The sequence below is a fragment of the Podarcis vaucheri genome (genome assembly GCF_965113315.1).
Source record: "Podarcis vaucheri genome assembly, chromosome: 2".
Classification (NCBI taxonomy): domain Eukaryota; kingdom Metazoa; phylum Chordata; class Lepidosauria; order Squamata; family Lacertidae; genus Podarcis; species Podarcis vaucheri.
The window spans coordinates 17567431-17589987 of NC_138760.1; the positions used below are offsets into that span (position 1 = coordinate 17567431).

The following is a 22557-nucleotide window of genomic DNA, read 5'->3' on the forward strand; positions in this document are numbered from 1 at the left end:
TCATGCTGGCCACATGACCCGGAAGCTGTACGCCGGCTCCCTCGGCCTATAGAGCAAGATGAGCGCGCAACCCCAGAGTCTGTCACGACTGGACCTAATGTTCAGGGGTCCCTTTACCCTTTACCTTTTTACGTGTGTGGAAGTTGCCTTTTAACTTACACTGTTGGAAGAAATATGGAAAAGACTAGTGAAGTAGTAAAGTTTGTGCTTTTCTTTGGAAATTGGGCAGTGGCATATTGGTCTAATTCGTTTTAGCTTAAATGGAAGGGGTCAAGAGGGAAGGGTTTGGCCCACTGATACCCAGGAACCCCTGGAAACCTGAAGCTGGCTCTGCATGCTTCTCTATGTGAAGCGTTTGGAGATTTTGTTGGACACCTGTCAAAACGTCATAAAATCATAGAATTGTACAGCTGGAAGGGAACCCAAGGGACATCTAGTCAAGTCCCCTGCTTTGCAGGAATTCTGTCCACAGCCGTCCCAGGGTGGACTCGAACCGCCAACCTTCTGGTTAACAATCAGACATACCGGCACCACAGAAGGGCACATCGTTATAACATGGATCCAGTGTTCAAAATCCCCATTGTTCTAGGCACATTTTGCAATGGGGAATTTCATTAGCATGAGCAGTTTCTGAGCTCTGGGCTCAGTACTGCGGCTAAGATTTTAGATTAAAACTGCAGAGTGGAAGGAAAGGGGGACCTTTTTCTGCCTCCCCACTTCCAGCTGCTCTCTGAAGACTTGAGAAGAGACCCTCTTAAGACTATTAGGGGAGTGGGCAAGGGAAAGACTAGACCATGTGAAAAATGAACATAATATTTTAGCTACAGTTCATTCATTTTCAGCTTTGTATTCTTGTTATTAAAAAAGCATGCCTAGACATCCTATTGTTGCGCCCATAACCCAGGCTTAAGGTGCCATTTCCCTCCTAGCTTTCATATCTAACACTGCATGGATCCTATCTGAGTCAAGTGGCCATATTTATTTTGGGTAAGTTCCCTGTCTAAAAGGCCCTTGCTGATCCAATCAGTAGGAAGAGCTTGTATCTTCCAATATCCTTCTGTTTGTTGATTGGAAATACAGTGGGGGTTACAGATGCTTCAGGTTACAAACGCTTCAGGTTACAGACTCTGCTAACCCAGAAATAGTACCTCGGGTTAAGAACTTTACCTCAGGATGAGAACAGAAACCACGAGGCGGCAGCAGGAGGCCCCATTAGCTAAAGTGGTGCTTCAGGTTAAGAACGGACCTCCAGAACGAATTAAGTACTTAACCTGAGGTACCACTGTTCTGCTGGGAATTCTCTGTTGGAGATCTTTAGACTCACCCCTGCTACAGAATGATTGTTCCTAAAGGAGACAAATTGACAGTGGAACCACTTATCTGTAGTGCAGACAAAGTGACAAATGGTTCCTTGTGTTCTAGGCAAGAAATTAACTAGACCAGAGGTCACCATTGTGGTGCCCGTGGGTGCAATGGTGCCCTTGAGGTCTTCCCCTGGCCCCCACAAAACCTCTGACACCCCCTCTCACTGCCCTTGCCCTTTTCTCCCTTAAAAGGGGCATAGAACTGGAGGAGGAAGTTGGAAGAGTGACCCACTTCCCCACTTCCTCCTATCTGCTTTTTGAGGCTCGGATTAATTCTCTTGGATCCGACTTTCACCCAGCTCCCTTGGAAAAGCAAAGCAGATTCCCACATAGATAAGATAAGATAAACTTTATTCGCATTAGCCAACGGCCATAGCAACATAAAACAAGCAATGTATACAAATAAAATATATAAATATATATACAGATTAAAAAAGACAGCAATGGGTAAAAACGGCAATCAAATGGCCAAGATTATCGTTCAGATAGTGTCGCTTAATCTCATTGCACCCTCGATAAACCTAGAAACCTTTGCTGTTGTCTGATTATTTTGGTCTGATATAAGAAAGAACAATGTGGCCTCAGATGGGCGGCCTGGGATGGTAAGTAAGAGTGGGGTGATGATCTCATTCCTCAGATCTTTATAAAGGGGACAGGACAGGAGAACACAAGCCACTGTTTCCAGATTGCCATCTCCACAGGGGCAGAGTCGTTCCTCAGTTGGAATCTTTTGGTAGCTGCCCTCAAGTACGGCGGAGGGCATCACATCCAATCTGGCCAGTGTGAAGGCACGTCTGTATTTTGGGATAGTTAATTTATACAAGGACGCGGGTGGCGCTGTGGGTTAAACCACAGAGCGTAGGACTTGCCGATCAGAAGGTCGGTGGTTCAAATCCCCGCGACGGGGTGAGCTCCCGTTGCTCGGTCCAAGCCCACCTAGCAGTTTGAAAGCACATCAAAGTGCAAGTAGATAAATAGGTACCACTCCGGCGGGAAGGTAAACAGCGTTTCCAAGCACTGCTCTGGTTCGCCAGAAGCAGCTTAGTCCTGCTGGCCACATGACCCGGAAGCTGTATGCCGGCTCCCTCGGCCAATAAAGCGAGATGAGCGCTGCAACCCCAGAGTCGGCCACGATTGGACCGAATGGTCAGGGGTCCCTGTACCTTTACCTAATTTATACAAATATACAAACAGGGAATCAATATTTTCACTCTTTCTCTTATGGGGAGAGAAGTGACCAGAGGGTCTGTGACCTTTGGCACTTCCCCCCCAAATCCAGTTGTGCTGATGAGCCTTAAATCTTGGGCGACCCCTGGACCAAACTCTTCATGCCATCCTCGTTTGCCCAAGTGCCTTCATATTTTGTGCAAGTAACTGAGAGTCCTGGCGTTTCTCGCTTCTCCTGGGGCTGAAAGGGGAGACAGCGGTGCTTCCTTGCTTGGCACCAGCCCAGTAGCCAGTAAGATGTGGTAGCCAACCACCTTCCCCAAAGCCATTTTGGCCTACCTCCGGCCCCATTGGCTTGCCTGTGACCCGAAGGGGCTTCTGTTTGTGCTGCAGAAGCCAGCAAGAATCTCCAGTCTGTTTGAACAGGCCACATTTGGCTCGGGAGAAGCAGATTTCGGGAGTGTAAGGCTAGGAATGTTTGCAGAGAATCCCAAGACGACAACAACAACGCCGGGAAATTAAAACGGCGCTGCCAAAATTGTGGGACACCAGACCTGTGTGAATAAGCCTGGCACTGAATGTCCCAGGAGAGTCTGCAACCAGCAGGGCTCTATTGATCTTGTCTGTGGTGAAAGCAAATGGATGTTAATGCCTCCCCACTCCAAGAAAGGCCCTGTCTCCATTTGCTGGTGATCTCGAGTCTGGGATGGGCTTGCTGTCTCCTCTCTCGGTTTTCTCAGAGTCCAGGAATGTCTCCAGGACACTGCAGAAAACCCACAAGCTGAAACCAACGAGCAAAAGTGAACATGACCTTGTTAGAAATGTAAGCTGGTTCTACAGCTATGGGATTTGAAAGAAGGGCATAGCGATGCGGAGGTTGTTGCCAGGTAGCACATCACTCGTCCCAACTCCTCCCAATCATGCCTTCATTGGATCAGTGTTCATAGATTTATTCGTCATTTAAATGCTACTTTCTCTGCCACGATGGTGGTGCGAAAATCAGGGCCTCCTGTGCCTTCAGACAGACCCCAGGGTATGGTTTGAAGGCACTTGAGGCTATTGCCAACTGGATAAGAAACCAGCTGGATAGCTCAGTTGGTTAGGGGATGGAGCTGATAAAGCCAAGGTTGCAGGTTTGATCCCCATATGGGGCATCTGCATATTCCTGCGTTTCAGGGGGTTGGACTAGATGATCCTCAGGGTCCCTTCCAACTCTACAATTCTATGATTTATGATTCTATGAAACAAGCCTTGCTGAAGCTTGGCAGGTCTGGGCCCAGTCAATGCTTGGATGGGCGACCACCTGGGTGCTGTATTTATGCTGCCTTGGGCTCTGTGATGGAAGGAATGTCAAATATAAATGGCAAGGAAAATGTTTAATAAATAAATAAAACATCAAAATCAATCACCAGGGACACTTTTTACAGCTTAAAATTGGTATCAAAATAAACACAGCCCAAAAGACTCCAGCAGAAATCCTGGCCAACCCCACTACCCAAACAGTTCCAATAGTCCTTAGCCAACATGCAGCTCCTTCTGAAAAGTCATGTGACCGGCTTGTGTCAAAAAGCCAGTAGAGACGTAGCCAGAATCGCTTCCGTTGGCACTGGATTCTGCAAAGTAGGTGCTGCTAGAGAGAAAGCATCGCTCCCTAGCGGAGATGGGGGATCTGTATCCTTCCAGACGTTCTTGGTCTCCAACTTGCATCAGACAACATGGCAAATAGCCAGGGGTGATGGGAAGTGGAGTCCACCAACATCTGAAGAGCCACAGTCTCCTGCTCCCTATGGAAGTATCAAGTACCACTGAGAGGTCCCAGAGAATGAGCAGATTTATACTGCTGTCCAACTCTGGTCAAAGACAAGAGGAACCTGTGACTTTTCAGATTTTGTCAGACTATAACTCCCATCATCCTTGATCACTGGTGATGCTGGCTTGGGCTCATGAAGACCAGCCATGCCTGCAGGGCCACAGGTTCCCTGCTTCTGCAATTTCAGCCAAAGCGATTTTAGTCCCCAAACCCTCCTCTGAACTCTGAGGCTGTTTCAAATCGAGTGTTGAATGTGCATCAGTGGCGTAGCGTGGGTTGTCAGCACCCGGGGCAAGGCAAGTAATTTGCGCCCCCTAACCCGTGGATTTTAGCACTCGAGTCTCTTCCGTGCCCCCCCAGATGTTGCGCCCGGTGCGGCAGGCCCCCCTGCACCCCCCACGCTACGCCACTGATGTGCATTGTTTGTTGACTTGGTAATGCCAGTGTGTATTTATTGCTGTGGTTTATCGAAACATTTTGTGAATTGCTCTGGGACTTCTATGGAAAGTGGCACGGAAACTTCATAAATGAAAACGCACCACAATAAATGCTGAGAGAGAGGCAACACCAGAAGATGTGGACTATGAACAACAAAAGAAGGCTGTTGCCTTTGTGTCTTGCTTGTAAGCTTCTCAGAAGTATCTGTTGGGAAGAGAAAGGTAGACAGACCTTTGGTTTGTTCAAGCAGGCCTTTTCTAGTGTTCTTAACACTCAGTCAGTTGGGTCAATATATTGGCTTTAAAAGCTGGGACATGAATAAGTCATTCCTTCACTCTTCCTTTCACACAAACACTAAGCCTCTGACCATAGTTTCCCACTTACACCTGAATCAGGAAAATGTGGGTAGCAGCTTTGGAATAAGCCAGGATATTAATTCAACTTCAAACCATGGGTCAATATCCTATCTGGTTACAAAGCTTCCTGATATAGATAAACTGGGTTAATGGAAGACTTCTAAGTTTGCTGGCACATGCGGTGAAAGGAGGATCAAGTGGGCTGTATGTTTGCCTCCCTACTGATTTGCTTACAGCTTTCCAGAGGACAGGCTGCTCAGTCCAGGTTCGGTTTGAAGAACCCTAAGAAGGGAGCAGTGGTCATCTAGCCCAACCTCCTTTTTGCCCAATGTGGGGCTCAAACAGACAACCTTGAGACTAAGAGTCTCATGCTCTACCGACTGAGCCATCTCACTCACCAATGTTTGGGCACCTGGACAGTAGGCTGAGCAGGAACACAGTTTACCTAGTCACACCTGGTGAGCTGTATTGCATCTCTACTTAAATTTTATTAATTATTTCTAAATGTGCCTCTTTCTATTTAATTTCTATTAAGTATTTCTAAATGTGCACCTATACATATAAATTAGATTTTGCACATTTTATGCAGATTGTCCTCTTTCGGGTTGATGCGTTTCCTAAATAAGTGGCCACGCTAGAACTGTACTACGGTATCTCCTTTCAGGCTATACCCAGCTTACAATGTAAGCCACATTTATGGGTCCCTACTAAGGCCAAGGGACGCGGGTGGCGCTGTGGGTTAAACCACAGAGCCTAGGGCTTGCCGATCAGAAGGTTGGCGGTTTGAATCCCCGTGACGGAGTAAGCTCCCGTTGCTCGGTCCCTGCTCCTGCCAACCTAGCAGTTCGAAAGCACCTGCCAACGTGGCAGTTTGAAAGCACGTCAAAGTGCAAGTAGATAAATAGGTACCGCTCCGGCGGGAAAGTAAACGGCGTTTCCGTGCGCTGCTCTGGTTCACCAGAAGCGGCTTAGTCATGCTGGCCACATGACCCGGAAGCTGTACACCGGCTCCCTTGGCGAGATGAGCGCTGCCACGACTGGACCTAATGGTCAGGGGTCCCTTTACCTTTACTAAGGCCAAGTCTCACTGCGGTGATAAACTTATCCTTCCCCTCACATTTATTTTTCACAGGGACAGGCTCATATAGCCCAGTTTTCCCACCTCACTAGGCCTAAGTTACTGAAAGCTGGTCAGCCAGATGATAGGGCTGTAAAAAGGAATTTGTTGCATTGCCACTTCTATGCTTGCCAAAATCTGCACCCACATTCTGAACAAGCCAGTCTGGTCGAACAAATTGGCCACTGGGTGATTGAGCAATGGGGTGTTTTGATGAGTACATTATCTGCTTTTCACTAAGTTGTTGCTGCGGTGACCGAGGTCACCTGGCAGACTACGCTCCACCCTTAGTTACATTGTCGTTTGAGAACCTTATCTCTAATCCTGGGGTAAACAACTTTATTTTGGCTGATGGTCAAGTTAGGATCAAGTTAGGATTTCTAAGTCAGTGCCATGGGCCCACACTTGACCACACCTCTCTCCCTTCCCCCAGCTCAGCCACCACGGAAAGAGGGAAAGTGTGCACACAAATGTCACTTTTCCAAGGGATCTGGGCAAAAATCAGATCTAGTGAAATGAACCGGAGCTTTGAAAAGCATAGAAATCTGAAAAAGGAAGCAGGAAAGAGTTTACAGTGTTTACATTTCTTCCATTGAAATCAGTGTGGCTTTAAAGAGCATAACAGTCACAGTTGATTTCTCCCTGTGCTAACCTTGCTCAAAAGATTCACTGACAACCCCTGGTTTTTAATTGGTGTGTGTCTATGATGCAGGAGGCGAGCTTGAATGATGAAGCCCATCCGCGTTTTGCCTCACCGTAAAACCTGCTACCTTTTAACCAAAGGTTTTACAAAGTCCGTTTTGCAAAACAAGCCATGTGTGCGCACACCAAAAAGCGCATTTTCCAGCTTATTGTGGGCCCTGTTGACTTGTTATGCTTGGAAAAGACAGCCTACCCTGTCAGCATGACCAGAATCCTCATAAAAACAGCCCCAACTCAGGGAGAAAGAGAGGGAGAAAAGGATGGTGTAAACCACAAATAACGAAATATGAAACATATAAAAACACAGCTTCTAAGATGACAATTTCTCTTCAGGAGCAAACAAATTCCAAGCCAACTACACAACGAGCAGGGATAGAAATTACAGTTCCAGCAGGGCAGGAATCTACTTCTTGACCTCCAGGCAAATCGCTTGCTGGCTTTTGCAATAGAAGGCCTATGACTCATTGCTCATATTTGCTAGGCTGTAGCCCTAGTTCGAAAAGTCCCGAGGCAGTGGAAGAAGTTGCCACTGCAGAGCCTTCTGTCCTGTTCCCTTCCCAGGCTCTGTTGATCACTGTCCTCCCACAGCTGCCACAGGCATTCAAAAGTCCTGCTTGGCTCAGAGGATGGAGGAAAAGTAAACAGTGGGAACCAGGAAGGAATTGTGCAGAAGGCATAGTGATGGCTTCCCACTCAAGGTAAATGCCGGTTTTGTGGATTCCTAGCCTAACCCAGCAGGGCAGGCTCAGATTCTGGCAGGACAGCCTTCGCCAACCTGTTGTCCTTTAGGTGTTGTTGGACTACAACTCCCATCAGCCCCAGCCGTCCTGGCTGATGGGAGTTGTAGTCCAAAACAGCTAGAGGGCACCAAGGTGGTGAAGGCTGTGCTAGGTTAACAGTCTTAAAGAAGAGCTAGTGGTTAAGTACTTAATTTCTTTGACTGAAACAAAAATAAAGACTTGGGTTTGTGCTTATTTGAAAGTCCAGGTCATCTCAGACCACAATGGCCTTCCCTTCTAAATGCAGATAGGTAGGGGCTTCCACAATCCATGGTGGTGAATAGTTGACATATTAGATGTGTCTTCATAGGCTCCAGTGATGAACTCCTTCCACACTAAACAGTCTTTGGTACTGATCCCTGGGGATGCGGGTGGCGCTGTGCCTCTTGAATTTGCCAATCAGAAGGTTGGCGGTTCAAATCCCCACAACGGGGTGAGCTCCCGTTGCTCTGTCCCGGCTCCTGCCAACCTAGCAGTTCGAAAGCACACCAGTGCGAGTAGATAAATAGGTACCACTGCGGCGGGAAGGTAAACAGCATTTCTGTGCACTGCGGTTTCCATCACGGTTTCCGTTACACCAGAAGTGGTTTAGCCATGCTAGCCACATGACCTGGAAAGCTCCCTCAGCCTGAAAGCGAGTTGAGCGCCACAACCCCTATAGCCGCCTTTGACTGGACTTAACCGTCCAGGGGTCCTTTACCTTTTTTTTACTGATCCCTGGCTCAAATTCAAGCATTGCTTGTTGAATGTCAGATCACTTGCTTCCCTTGAGCTACACAGACTTCCTTTTCCATGGCTTACAAGGCCTTCCATTCCTTCTGGGGTGCCCATGTGTTCTACCTTGTGGAGAACAGTCTTCTATTTGAAGGGCTGACAGGGGGGCAGTCCTCTATTTTTCTTTCATTCTTTCTTAACCCCTTACTCTCCAAGCAGTGCACAGTAAGATAAAGTAGACATAAAATCAGCTAAAACTGATCATAACATTGAAAAACTGACTTAAGACACCTGCTGAAGTTTTTTTGAGGCCTTTATTCAGCATTTTTAAGGAGTCCTGTATTTGAATGGCTGCTTGGTTGAAGGCTGTTTCAAAGATATGGAATCCTAAAGAAGGGAGGAGAGCAGAAATGGGGTCTTGAAGTTGCCCATCGACAGCCAACTCAGCAGACACAGAGGTCACACCTAGTCAGCCTTTTCCACTAGGATGTTATACAGGTATTCTAGTACCGTATTTCCCCCCCCTATAGGACGCACTTTTCCCCCTCCAAAAACGAAGGGGAAATGTGTGTGTGTCCTATGGGGCAAATACAGGCTTTTGCTGAAGCCTGGAGAGCGAGAGGCTCTCGCTCTCCGGGCTTCAGGATGCTCTGCGCAACCCTCCAGAGCCTGGCGCCAAGCCGCACCGGCCTCCGGAGGGTTGCACAGAGCTGCCTGCACGACCCTTCGGAGCCCGGCACCAAGCCGCGCTGAGCTCCGGAGGGTCGCGCAGAGCTGCCTGCATTCCGAAGCCTTGGGCGCACACAGCTGTCCGCAAGCCTGGAGAGACTGGCGCGGCTCCCTAGGCTTGCGGATAGCAGGCTGTTCTGGGGGCTGGGGTGGGGGGAAGCTCGGGCTTCCCCCGCACCACCCCCGTGCCTGGGGGGAAAATATATTTTTTCCCTTTATTCCCCCCCCCCAAAAAAACTAGGTGCGTCCTATAGGGCGGTGCGTCCTATGGGGCGAAAAATACGGTGATTATTTCTACATTTGACTCTGTGAATATAAATCAACACATGCAAAATTTATGCAAACATCTCATTTTGGTGACACAAAACTGGACAATTAATTCTTCATTTGACAGCGCAAGGAACTGAGACTCAGTCAGTACCTGACTTGCGGGGATCTGGCTTCCATTCAGCAGTACCTGACTGACCAACAATCTATTAGGGTTCTTCAGGACTGCCGTCACCCAGTTCCTAGGTGCTGATATCCAACAACTGTAGACTGGATCCAAAAGGGATATTCACACATAGTTCTGATTTGATACCACATTGTGCCACTCAGAAGTTGGCATGTGAAGTTTGGATTTCAAATTTTGTTTTGGATAGTGGCATTTGTTATCTCAAAATGTGAGTGTGTTGTTGTACACTTGTCAATCATGTTGTAAAGACCATGAGTTCTTGATTTTTTACCTCTCTATGATTCTGGGATTGTCAGTCTTGGTGCGCAGTATTTAAAGGCATATGAAGATACACAATATGAGGGCAATCAATATTTCTTGTAAGAAGTGCTGGCAGCCAACAATGGCAGCCCTTTGTTAAGTTCTCCCTCTCTCCCTTTGGATGTTTTGCTGTGCTGTCCTGGCCGGGGCTGATGGGAATTGTAGCCCAAAACATCTGGATGGCAGCAGATTGGCAAAGTGCAATTTACGTAGTATTCTGACAACCCATTGGTGGCAGCTAATAGTTGGGCTAGAGAATCACACAACTTAACAATGTTAGGACATAAGGGATTCGTTCCTACATGTTATTTTTTTATGTTGAAACACTTTGGAATGCCTTGTTCTTGTACTTGTGGATAACACATCTAAATCTTTAAACAAACTCTTAGTAATGTCCCAGAGTGTTTATGAACTACGAAAGTGGTGGTGTTGGCTAGTATCCCTGTGGGTCATGACCATCTCCAAAGTACTTTTTGTAAGTTGGAATTGAAATGTCATCTAGTACAGTGTTCATCAACACTGGGTTCCCAGATGCTATTGGACTACAACTCCCAACATCCCTTACCATTGGTTAAGCTGGCTGGGGATGATGGGAGCTGGAGTCCAAAGCAACATCTGGGAAATCAAGGTTGAAGAACACTTATGTAGTCCAGGCAACTCCCAAGAGACTGTGATCTACTCCCACTATAAAAAAAACTGGCAGTGATCTACCCAAGATGGCAGCTAACTGGGCAGCGATCTACCCAAGATGGTGGCTAACTGCCCAAAGTTGTTGAGGTTTTTTTGGGGGGGGGCATAGTTGTTGAGCTTTTTAGAGGGAGAGAGGCCACAGTTTTTTCAATTGATCTACCTACGACACCCCGGTGATCTACCTAGGACAGCCCGGTGACCTACCAGTAGATCGCAATCTACCTGTTGGAGATCCCTGATGGACAAGCTCCTGCTTTGGGACTCTTTTGGACTCTTGGCACCCTTCCCAGGAAAGGGGGAATGAGAGTGGTTCAGCATGTCCAAAGATGTTGCAAACTAGAATGAGATAAGATTCAGCTCTCAGGCCTGCTCTGACAGAGTCTATTCATTAGCTTTTTGAAGCATTCTTGTACTGATAAAAAGTAATGGTTTGCCCTTGCCACAGCATCTTGTGAGAAAAGCAGAGAAGAGCAGAGAAAAGCTGTTTTGGATTTTTAGAAGACAAAATGAATTTTGGACAGTTTGAGGCTTGGGGGGGTGACTTCGGGCCTAGGTGGGGTCACCTGTCCTCACCTCCTACATTTCCTGGGAAGGGTGCCAAGAGTCCCAAAAGAGTCCCAAAGCAGGAGCTTTCTGTTCATGCTCAGAGGAACTCATGGGCAGGACTCCTGAAGGAGGAGAAAGGGGGAGGGAACTGGAAGGGGATATAAACTCTGTGCACATGATTGTGAACACGTGCATGCTTTTGTGAACGATCACACTTGCTCCTTCTACCAGTTCATGGATGGTAGAAAAAAAGCTTTTTCTCTGAAACTATTCCTTGAGAAATGTGAAGGAATATATCCCTCTATTTTTGTGCCAGTGCTCAAGTTAACTCCCAGCTGGTAAAGGGAGTTCTAATGAATAATAATAATAATAATAATAATAATAAATTTTATTTATACCCCACCCTCCCTGGCCAGAGCTGGGCTCAGGGCGGCTAACAATAAAGATTAAAGTAAAAACATAATAGGGGGTGGGGAAACAAAAAAAATAAATAACCAATTTAAAATACAGGTGAAAATGCAATTTAAAATGCAGTCTCATTTTAAAAGTAGCCAATGGTTCACATAAAGGGAGGGAAACATAAGGGTCAGACTGAGTCCAAGCCAAAGGCCAGGTGGAGCAGCTCTGTCTTGCAGGCCCTGCGGAAAGAAATCAGATCCCGCAGGGCCCTGGTCTCATGAGACAGAGCGTTCCACCAGATCGGAGCCACAGACGAAAAAGCCCTGGCTCTGGTTGAGGCTAATCTGACTTCCTAAGGGCCCGGGACCTCTAGGGTTTTGCTATTTATGGACCTTAAGGTCCTCTGTGGGGCATACCAGGAGAGGCGGTCCTGTAGGTAGGGAGATAATGCATTGTACTTATAGTAATGAAGGCAGATTTGAACTAGTATTATTATTTTATTATTTATTGAATCGGGAAGAATCTTTTGTCACGGAAATGTTCTAATTCTAGAAGAGGCTTCTCCTCTCTTGCTCACTGAAAGATTTTCAACACGAGCCATGGTGACGAGATAAAGGGACCCCAAGCAGAGATGCTCTCTAAGCCAGGGCTGGGTCCCCAAAATGCTGTTGAATTCCCCTGTTTGCTCTGGCCAGCAGGACGAATGATCAAACATGTTGGTAGTTGGAGTCTGGCCATATCTGGAGGGCCACAGGTTCCCACCTCCTCTGCTTTTTAAGCCTTTGAGGGATTAACTGAGAACAGAGCGCATCTGATGTGTTTGATGATGATGATGATGATGATGATGATGATAATGTGGTACCGCATGTCGGTCTTGGAAAACTGTGCTCATGTGAAACACCAGACTGAAAAACATAAAGGGGGCAAATGAAGAGGAAGTTGTTTGGGGGAGGCAAAGAGCTTGGTTTAAAATGCCACAACATAATTTAATTAAAAGAAGCCATTAAGCGGGGCAGTGGGGGGAGGGAACCTGGGGAGATTGAAAACAGGAGTTGCTCAGAAGTCGCCATAATAATAAGATGTTCAAAAGCAGGATTTAGATCGCAGGGATGGGTTACGATATAACTTGGCATCCCCCCCCCACACTTACTGTTTGCTAGCACAGAAGTGTGTTTTTGAGCAGAGAGAATAGCTTTGAATAGGATGGTTACTGTTATAGGATTTTGTGCCATTTCCAGCCTCACAAGTTCTGCCGATCTCTGCATTGGCATTAGATGTAACTTAAATATTATTTATCTAGGCTTGCCAGCTTGCAAACCTGAGATTTCCTTCTCTCCTGCTAAACCTGATGATTAAGGCAGAGACGCCGCGGCCTCAGCTTCTCCTGCGTGTTCCTCTTATCCTTCCTTCTTCCTCCACTTCCTGTGGTCAAAACTGACCATACAACAGCTATTGCCTTGCTTGTTTTCTTGAGTTCCTCTTGTTCTCTGGTGTACAGTGATGACTTTACAAATAATGTCATGTAAATTGCATGGTTGTCTTAGTCTGTTCTCATCATTATCTTAAGCCTTGTTCCGAGTCTGTGAAGTTACACTGAGTTCTTTACGCTGAGAGGTTTTTAAAGCAGATGCATATGATTAATTCCCAAGGGCTAACATGAACCACTTATTGCAGAGGTAGAAAACATGGTCCCTTCCAGATGTTGGTGGACCAACTCCCATAAGCCCCAGCCAGCCCAGTCAGTGTTCAAGGGCGAAGAGTGCTGATGTTGACTCTCCCCAACTCAGGTCATATCCACATCATATGGGGAAGGCATGTGACTTCCCCAAAGAATCCTGGGAACTCTACTTCCCATCAGCTGATGAACAGTAAAACTGAAATCACAGCACACAGTGATGCCAGGCATTTGACAGGTCCACCTTCCAGATCCACTATCCACCTTCTAGGCTAGAATCTGATCAGGATCTGGCTGGCAGACCCAAAAAATATTTTCCACTCCTACATTAGAGACTCATGATAGTATAAAATTGTGGAAGTTGCGCTGGTTGTTTATTTGTTGAATTTGTGTCCCGCCCTTCATCGCAGGGCAGAAAACAACAAGGGATAAAGCTGTTTTACAAATCTTAAAAACTATTTTAGTACAAATGCAGACTGGAAAAGGCTGGTTAAAAGAGGAAGATCTTCAGTAGGCAAGTGGAGGGCAGCTGCAATAATGCTAAGTTTCCAGTGTGGTGTAGTAGTTAAGAGCAGTGGACTCGTAATCTGGTGAACCAGGTTCGCGTCTCTGCTCCTCATGCAGCTGCTGGGTGACCTTGGGCTAATCACAAGTCTCTCAGCCCCACTCACCTCACAGAGTGTTTGTTGTGGGGGAAGAAGGGAAAGAAGATTGTTAGCCACTTTGAGACTCCTTAGGGTAGTGATAAAGCGGGATTCCAAATCCAAATTCTTCTTCTTCTACATTGTGTGGAGCAAGTCTCCGGATAAGATGTTATGAGGAACATGCACATTGTTGCGGTGAGAGGTAGGGGAGTGAGACTGCACTTGCTTGTGGTCAGGACACGCATAGGGTTTTCCCATGCCTTCATCTGAAGAGATGCCAGTGGCTGTGATCCCATGTGTGCATGTTCATCTTCTCATTGGCTCCTCGGTCTTTCAGTCTCCTCTGCCCGCCCAGTGGCAACTCTTTTGGTGCAAACTGAGCGATGCCATTCATCCCCAATACCTGATCATCTTCCCCGCCCCATATGGGATTGAGAACACATGCATGAGAGTAAGGAAAGGGCGAGTGAGATGCCTGTAACACCCACTGACAATTATCCTGCACACCATCACCTGTCAAACCTCTCTGCATCACACATACCAAATTCCGTGGCCCTCCTGTCTAAGCATAAGCTGAGGTTCTTTGAGTGCTGGTTTCTCTAAAAGGTAAAGCTAAAGGGACCCCTGACCATTAGGTCCAGTCGTGACCGACTCTGGGGTTGCGGCGCTCATCTCACTTTATTGGCCAAGGGAACCGGCGTACAGCTTCCGGGTCATGTGGCCAGCATGACTAAGCCGCTTTGGCGAACCAGAGCAGCGCACGGAAACGGCGTTTACCTTCCTGCTGGAGAGGTACCTATTTATCTACTTGCACTTGGACGTGCTTTCGAACTGCTAGGTTGGCAGGAGCAGGGACCGAGCAACGGGAACTCACCCTGTTGCGGGGATTCGAACCGCCGACCTTCCGATCGGCAAGTCCTAGGCTCTGTGGTTTAACCCACAGCACCACCCTGCTGGTTTCTCAACCACTCGCCAAATGCCATACTTGTAAGGAGCAGCCATGGAAGCTCGGAGGACATGGCACCCTGGGTAGAACTTCTTCAAGCGGTGCTTTGTGTCAGCACGTCATGTGCAAAATGAAAGTGCAAATGCCTTCAATCTGATGAAGAGGCTCTGGCCTAAAGCCAGTGGTCTCCATCTCATGCTAATGAAGGAGAAGGCACCAATACAAATACTGCGGCTGCGTAACCCACCCAAGAGAAACCATTGCAGCAGTGAACACAGTTGCCCACTGTTAAGATGTGCCAAGCACGCTCTCTCCCAACGTTTGTGGTTCTCCTGAAAGTCTGGCCTTTTGAAATGGAGATATTTTGTATCGGCCTCAGCAACTTAACCTTTGTACCATTTCAACACAGTCTTTTTTTAGTCAATGCATTGGCCGTGACAAGCTTCGCCGTGCAAGACAAATTAACGGAGCCCCCAAACACATTACAGTGGTGCCTCGCAAGACGAAAAGAATCCGTTCCGCGAGTCTCTTCGTCTTGCGGTTTTTTCGTCTTGCTAAGCAAGCCCATTAGCGGCTTAGCGGATTAGCGCTATTAGCGGGCTTAGCAGATCAGCTGTTAAGTGGCTTAGCGGATCAGCTGATAAGCGGCTTAGCAGATCAGCTGATAAGCGGCTTAGCGGATCAGCTGATAAGCGGCTTAGCGGATCAGCTGATAAGCGGCTTAGCGGATCAGCTGTTAAACGGCTTAGCGGCTTAGGGTCAGCTGATAAGTGGCTTAGCCGCTTGGGAAAAGGGGGGGGGGAACCCGCAGGAACTCGCAAGACATTTTCGTCTTGCGAAGCAAGCCCATAGGAAATTCATTTTGCGAAGCACCTCCAAAACAGAAAAGCCTTTCGTCTAGCGGTTTTTCCATCTTGCGAGGCATTCATCTTGCGGGGCACCACTGTATCTTTCCTCTGCTGTTGTTGATCCAAAGTTTTCAAAATACTTCTGTAGTTACTCCCTGTCTTGCAGAACCTTACCATGAGAATTGAGTTGGAGGAAGGGCCAGCGCCAGATTCAGGACTGGTGCCACACAGGGTGCGGAGTTGAGGGGTACAAAACAACAACAACAACAACAACAACAACAACAACCCTATATTTGTATGGGTACCTGCTGAGGAGATCCATAAAAAAGCAACTGTACCAAAATGAATTATTGCGAAAATAAAATTATTATTTTTCTGGTCAGGGGGCGGGGGCAAGAATCCCATAGTACCAAAGTCCACCTCTATATGGGGCTGTAAAATGCAAGTTTATACAAGGTCAGATTATTTGTCCATCTCACCCACGGTTGTCTACTCTGAGTAGCACTGGATCCTGGACCACTAGCAGAGAGTCCTTCCCATCACTTGTCACCCAGTCCTTTATTCCATAGGAGGTTAAAGGGATTAAATATGGAATTAAGTGTGAGACTTTCTCTATGCAAAGCATGCATTCTAACACTAGACTACAGTCCCTTCTTCCCTGTCTTGTAGTCTAGCAACATGTCTTAATGACTGACCAGCCATAGTCTCAGGGAAGTATATAAGCAATGTGTGCCTTATCTCAAGGATAGCGAAATTTTGTCTCTCCAGATGTTGGTGGACTGCAACTCCCATCATCCCTGACCATTGGTCATGTTGGTTGGGGCAGATGGGAGCTTCCCTGTCCCTTCTTTATACCTTACAGTCAATTTTGAAGAGATTACAGTTCAACTAATTGAAAATGGTTTTCATTTAGACAATGTGCTGTGGGTGTTCATATTGTGGTCAATTCTGTCTTAGTCAAGTTGGGTGAATGAAATGAACTTTGTAGGTACATGCTAGAATTAAGAGTCAACAGTTCTTAAAGATTAAATTCATGCATTTGCCCAGACTCATTTCTGATGTCAAAGAGAGACAGACAGACAGACAGACACTGTAATAGTATTTTTCCTTGCTTTTAGAAGCAGGGTTTGAATTTCACCTCTGGCTGTGATGCCACAAGGTGAGATTTGTGAAACAGCCAGAATGAAATGCAAAACTACTTGAATTTCAAGTCTTTTCAAATTTTGTTTCTGGATACGAAATGGGGACCTTTTCCATGATACAGGGCATGAATTTTTCCAATAAACCTAAAAAGGCCCTCCCTTTACTACCACTGTTATGCAACAACTAGGCATTGTATGGAAGCAGATAGTTGTTCCAGACCATATGGTTTACCATCTAATTGAAACCAACAGAACAAAGGGAAGGTGTGGACAGAATTTAACACAGCCAGCAGCCCAGAATAGGAACGGGAAAATTACCTGTTAAGTAATGGTTCTAATTCTCTCGGTGAGTGTTGTTGGGATGTGGAAAACATCTCACAGGAAAGTTGAACCCCATGGCGAATGTAGCTCACAGCTCAGTTCCAAGAAGGGGGAAAGTGACAGAAAAGCCGGTTATCAGCAATTGCAAAAACAACGAGACTAGTTTAATCCAAGTGAAGTTGTGCAAAAACGCCACATGTTTTCATGGCTCATATTTGTTTCAATAGGGTTTGCTCAATGACTTATCAGTATCATCACACAGCCGTCGCCTCGGCTGCCCATTGCTTAAAGCCATAAGCTAAACCAAAGATTTAAACTTAAGATGCTAGTGCAGCTTGTCAAAATCGCAGGTCCTTTGCTCCTACCCTGCTCTTGAGCAAAGCTGTGTGCTAAGCCATGGTTTTATCTGAACCCGGCTCATGGTTTGTTTCTTTCCAAACAAACCATGAGCTGCAGCTAAGGCTTGTTCTTGGCTTACCGTTCCTGCTTTTGGGGAGGCAAACCACAAGCCGAAGTTCAGACATCATGCTGAATAGTAATTTGTTTAAAACAGTAATCACAAACTATATATTCAATTTCCCTTTGCCAAAGATTTTTGCTTTCTTTTTCTCTCTTCCCCACCCCCTTCCCACGTCTAGGAAGAAGCTTCCAATGGCTCCAGCCCCCTGGGAATGTTGACGGACACTTGCCACAAATTGGATTTGACCCTGTTGGGAAAAGCAGAGGGAAAGCTTGGGGAAGAAACCTAAACTTCTGGGTGTGGAGCCTTTTGCTCCAAAAATCTGGAGCGTGGAGAAGGCATGGGAGATTCCTATACGGCCACTTTCCCTAACGGGAATGGACTCCTGTCTCCTTCAGCAAGCCCTCAAGCTTCCACCACTTACAACAATGATTACAGCCCGTTCTCCCATTCCTTCCCAGCCTCCCCAACATCTCAAGACCCATCATCCCTGCTGGTATCCAAGGGGCACCCTTCCTCCGACTGCCTCCCCAGTGTCTACACCTCTTTGGACATGGCACACCCTTATGGCTCCTGGTACAAAGCTGGCATCCACCCGGGCATCTCCACCGCCTCTAGCAACCCCACGGCTTCCTGGTGGGACATGCACTCCAACAGCAACTGGCTGAGCTCCCAGCCCCAGTCAGATGGACTTCAGAGCTCCTTGCAGACCATGCCCAGCCAGGCTCCCATCAGCCCCCAACTGCCCAGTTACACTTCCGAATTCACCACCTTAAACCCTGCTCCATACCCGGCTGTGGGCATCACTTCCTCGTCGCACCTTCTCCCTTCTGGTCAACATGTGCTGCCCCAAGAGATGTACAAGCCCAAGCCAGTGGCCAACAACTCCCTGATGGAAGGCGGGATAGGACTGAAGTCCGGAAGAGGCGGCTCCTTTGGGAGTACGGCAGGCCGGTCGACCTGCGACTGCCCCAACTGCCAAGAGCTGGAGAGGCTCGGGGCCTCGGCAGCCAGCCTGCGGAAGAAGCCCATCCACAGCTGCCACATCCCGGGCTGCGGGAAGGTCTACGGGAAGGCCTCGCACCTCAAAGCCCACCTTCGGTGGCACACGGGGGAGCGCCCCTTCGTCTGCAACTGGCTCTTCTGCGGCAAGCGCTTCACCCGCTCAGACGAGCTGGAACGCCACGTCCGCACCCACACCCGGGAGAAGAAGTTCACCTGCTTGCTTTGCAACAAGCGCTTCACCCGTAGCGACCACCTCAGCAAGCACCAGAAGACCCACAACGAGATGGGGGTAGGGAAGCCCCCTGAGGGCGAAGCAGAACGGGAAGAGGCGGCCGCAGTGGCCAGTTCTCCCAGCGCCGCCTTGCAGGACGGCCTCCCTGGAGACGAGAAAGACGCCACCAGCCCAGAGCAGAGCAACCTGCTGGAGATCTAGGTCGCTGGTGCTGAGTGCATGCTCCGCCTTTGTTGCGTCACACCACCGACCCCCTTCTTTAACGCCTCTGAGTGAAATAATTTATTCCCCAGGGGAAAGCCCAGACGCAGACTTCGTGCCAAACTTCCCTCCCCTTCCAACCCCCCAAACGAACTTCGCTGAGAGATCCATGAAGGTCCACGACTTTGTGGCCAAAGACACAAATATCCAAGCCAAAATCTTGAAGCTAAGTCTCCGGTCATCCTCTGGATGGTTACAACCAAAGCGCGTCCCTGCCTTGGTCTCGGCATGGTCACTCAAGGGAATGGACAAGAAATCTGAAGTCGTGCCATGCAGAGTTGGCCAACTAGCAGGCCAGGCAGGAATAAAGTGGGTTTTTCTCAGGGTATGTATAGGAATCACCTTTCGTCTAGCGTAACCCACTGAGGATTCAGTTTGAATCACCTCCTCTAACTTTGTGCAGTGAGCAGCAGTCTTGCAGCAGGTGGAGAGAAGAAGACAGTGAGAGGTCTGGAGCAGCTTTGAGACTAAGGTGGAATACCTGTCTCCACAGAACATAACCCTGGTCCAGAGCTCTTAAAGAGGCAAGCGCAATCTCTAGCTCAGGACATGGCAAATAGGCTTAATAGGTCCAGATTCGGAAGGGGCTGCTGTTCCTTTAAGACTGGCAAGCTAGGGCAAATTCCACTAGAGGCGGCTTTTCAGGTACACTGCAGCACTGATAAGAAAAGCCATAACTGGTGACACTCTTAAAGGTACAGAAGCCATCTCCGAGTCTGGACATGCAGTTGACAGCGGGACTAATGGGAAATAGAACTGACTGGTGGAGCATGAATAAATTTGAAGCCCTTTTATATGCAGTTGGGAGCCATTGGTCGGGGATTTGTACAGGTAATGGGAGCTTTGCCATTAAAATCCCATTCAATTTAAAATGAAGCATGTTGCTCTTGGGCAGTAGCAGGCAAGTTCAGAGGACAGTTTTGTAGGGAGACGGATGGGCATCCATTTACACAACCATCTCTCCTTTCTTCACACACAACAAGGGCTCCATCGCTCCCTCTCCTGTCAAGGCAAGTCTGGCAAAGGCCATAGCAGAGTGTTGGTGGTATAACATCGCTCCAGAGACGGTGCCTGCCTTTTGCAGGTGCCAGCCATGCCTTTGCTTCTGGTTTAGAATGCATGTACCAAGCTGAGGACCATGGGAGTGGAAGCCGTCCACATGGATAAGAGACTATATTCAAACAGTTGGTGGATATGGCGCCATGCTGTTAAAAATGGGACTCTCCATTGAAATCCAGAGAACGTGGAAATTTCCTCTGATGCGCTCTGCTAGATGCACAGAGGTAAAGAGGGTTGGAGAGGAACAAAGGCCAACCACTCTGTAGAAGTCAAGAAGGGGCAAGTTGTCCCGCAAAGGTGCTACAAGACCCTTGGAGCTCCCTCTCCCCATGTATTTAATCTAGAAGTATATTTATGCCTTAAATTATGATGACAAATTAACAGAGGGAAGGAGGCAACTAGGTTCTCCAAGAGGCCTCTGTAATGTGAGGCATCTGTTATCTTATCAGGGTAGTCTCTCTGTTAACTGGGGGACTTGCTCTGGGCAAAACAGCATGATCTATAACTTGCTCGGTTTCTTTTGTTTTTTGTTCGCTTCGTAAGGTGAAAAAAATGGGAGTATTTATAATCTTGAAATGCTTTTTTGTTTGTTTGTTTAAGTTCTGTGTCGTTTTTTTACGATCCATTGGGATTTTGAAAACCCCTTGTTAATATCAGAAATACGGAGCCAGATTTTCAATTTGCTAAGTGCACATATTTCGGGGGAAAGGGTTTAGTTTGCTTTAAGACCTCTGGCTTAATCATCAGTGATGGGGAGCCACTGGCATAAGCCCCTATTTTGGGGGGGGGGGCAGAGCTGGTCTAAGACATTTTGCCGCCTGTGGTGAAGAACAGGACCGTGTCCCACATTCCACGTTCAGAAGCTGATTTGACTGGCAGGTGAATCTTATTTCAGGGCTGATGATGAGCCTTCACCATACCTGAGGCTCAGCAGGTTAATTTTGGGGGTGTAGGACTGGCCATAAGGCATACACAGCTGACCTCCAGCAGAACACAGTGGTCAGAAGTAACAAACAGGGGATATCTTTGACATATGCCACCTCTCCCTGCCCAACGGCATGGCCAACTCTGATTTGGGGACAGTGCCTTTCTGTGGACGCATATTGCTGAACTGCTTCCATTTCCCTTAGATCAGCCTGCCGTTTCAGGGGCATTGGAAGTACGACACATTTCAAAGAGGCTGCCATGGAAAATGGCATTCCTGTGTTTGCCACTTTTCTCCTGTAACATTTGGGCACCTTTTTCAGGTTGTGACTTTATGTTGGGTGTTTCTTCCCACATTGTTCATTGGCTGGAAGAGGGTACACATCATCTGATAGTGTCAGCATGCCTAAACATTCTTGTGTAAGGAGAGAGGTACACTTACCGGTATTTCAGCAACAGAAATAAAATTTTTTTTTTTTGAAAAAACTACGTTTTGCCTGCTCAGTGGCACATCTCACATGGATTTTTTTTTTTTAATAACAGTTTGGACTTTGCTTGTTTTTAATTTAATTAAGAATAAAATATAAGCTATGTTGTGGGGGAAGCTTAAAGAAACTCGATTCTTATGTTTGGAGGAAAGCACAATCCAGTGCTTCTGTACCACAATTCCAATAAAATTGCACTCCTAAGGCTTGCAATGTGGCTATTTATGGGTTGGGCCTTTAACAGCCTCACAGTCATGCTGGGTAACCCTGAGGTCTACTATTATTTATTTTTAAAAGCTGCCTTTCAGTCGCAAAACAAGCAGGAGAGTTACAACACACCATTCGAAAATCACATAATAAATCAAACTTGCAACTCACAAGATTAAAAGGGGAAAGAGTCACCGTAGTGGATCTTCCTCTGCAGGGCACAGCTGCAAAGTTTGTTGTGACTTTTAGGAAAGGGATGCACAAGAAGCACACCTATTGGAGCATTACTGGCCAGTTTCCGGTGAAGCACCTGGGGTCTGCCGGTTGCTAGGGCTTCTTCAAAGGATGCTGGACTAAGTGAGGCATGTATCGGGATGTTTGTAAGAAGACTTCGCACTCGGGATCTATTAACACAGACTAGGCATGCCTCAACTGTTTAAGAGCTGCTTAATAGTGCGGCATTCATTCTTGCTTTGTAAATTTAAGGCCACAGGGATTCTAGAAAAGAAGACTACACGATACTGAAGTCCCCTCGCCCCTGATCTATGGTATTCTGTCAGTTCACAATGGGCAAGTCCAGGGGTCAGCAACCTTTTTCAGCCGTGGGCCGGGTCCACCGTCTCTCAGACCATGTGGTGGGCCAGGCTATATTTTTTTTTGGGGGGGGGGATGAATGAATTCCTATGCCCCACAAATAACCCAGAGATGCATTTTAAATAAAAGGACACATTCTACTCATGTAAAAACATGCTGATTCCCGGACCGTCCACAGGCCGGATTGAG

At 47.3% G+C, this 22557-nt stretch overlaps 1 protein-coding gene across 2 annotated transcripts in view; it reads left to right on the plus strand.

The window, feature by feature from the left end:
* SP7 (Sp7 transcription factor) overlaps positions 1–21495 on the plus strand; it is a 36659-nt gene extending 15164 nt beyond the window's left edge. The window contains exons 2-3 of one of the 2 annotated variants that reach the window (XR_014216759.1): positions 17780–21363; positions 21406–21495. Coding sequence is in view for 1 of the 2 variants with exons in the window: in XM_082212742.1 (XP_082068868.1) it covers positions 17942–19039 (1098 nt within the window). In the remaining variant the exon portion in view is untranslated. Of the gene's footprint in view, positions 1–17779 lie in introns of both variants that reach the window. The other variant, XM_082212742.1, reaches the window with a different exon arrangement.
* The last annotated feature ends 1062 nt before the right edge of the window (positions 21496–22557 follow it).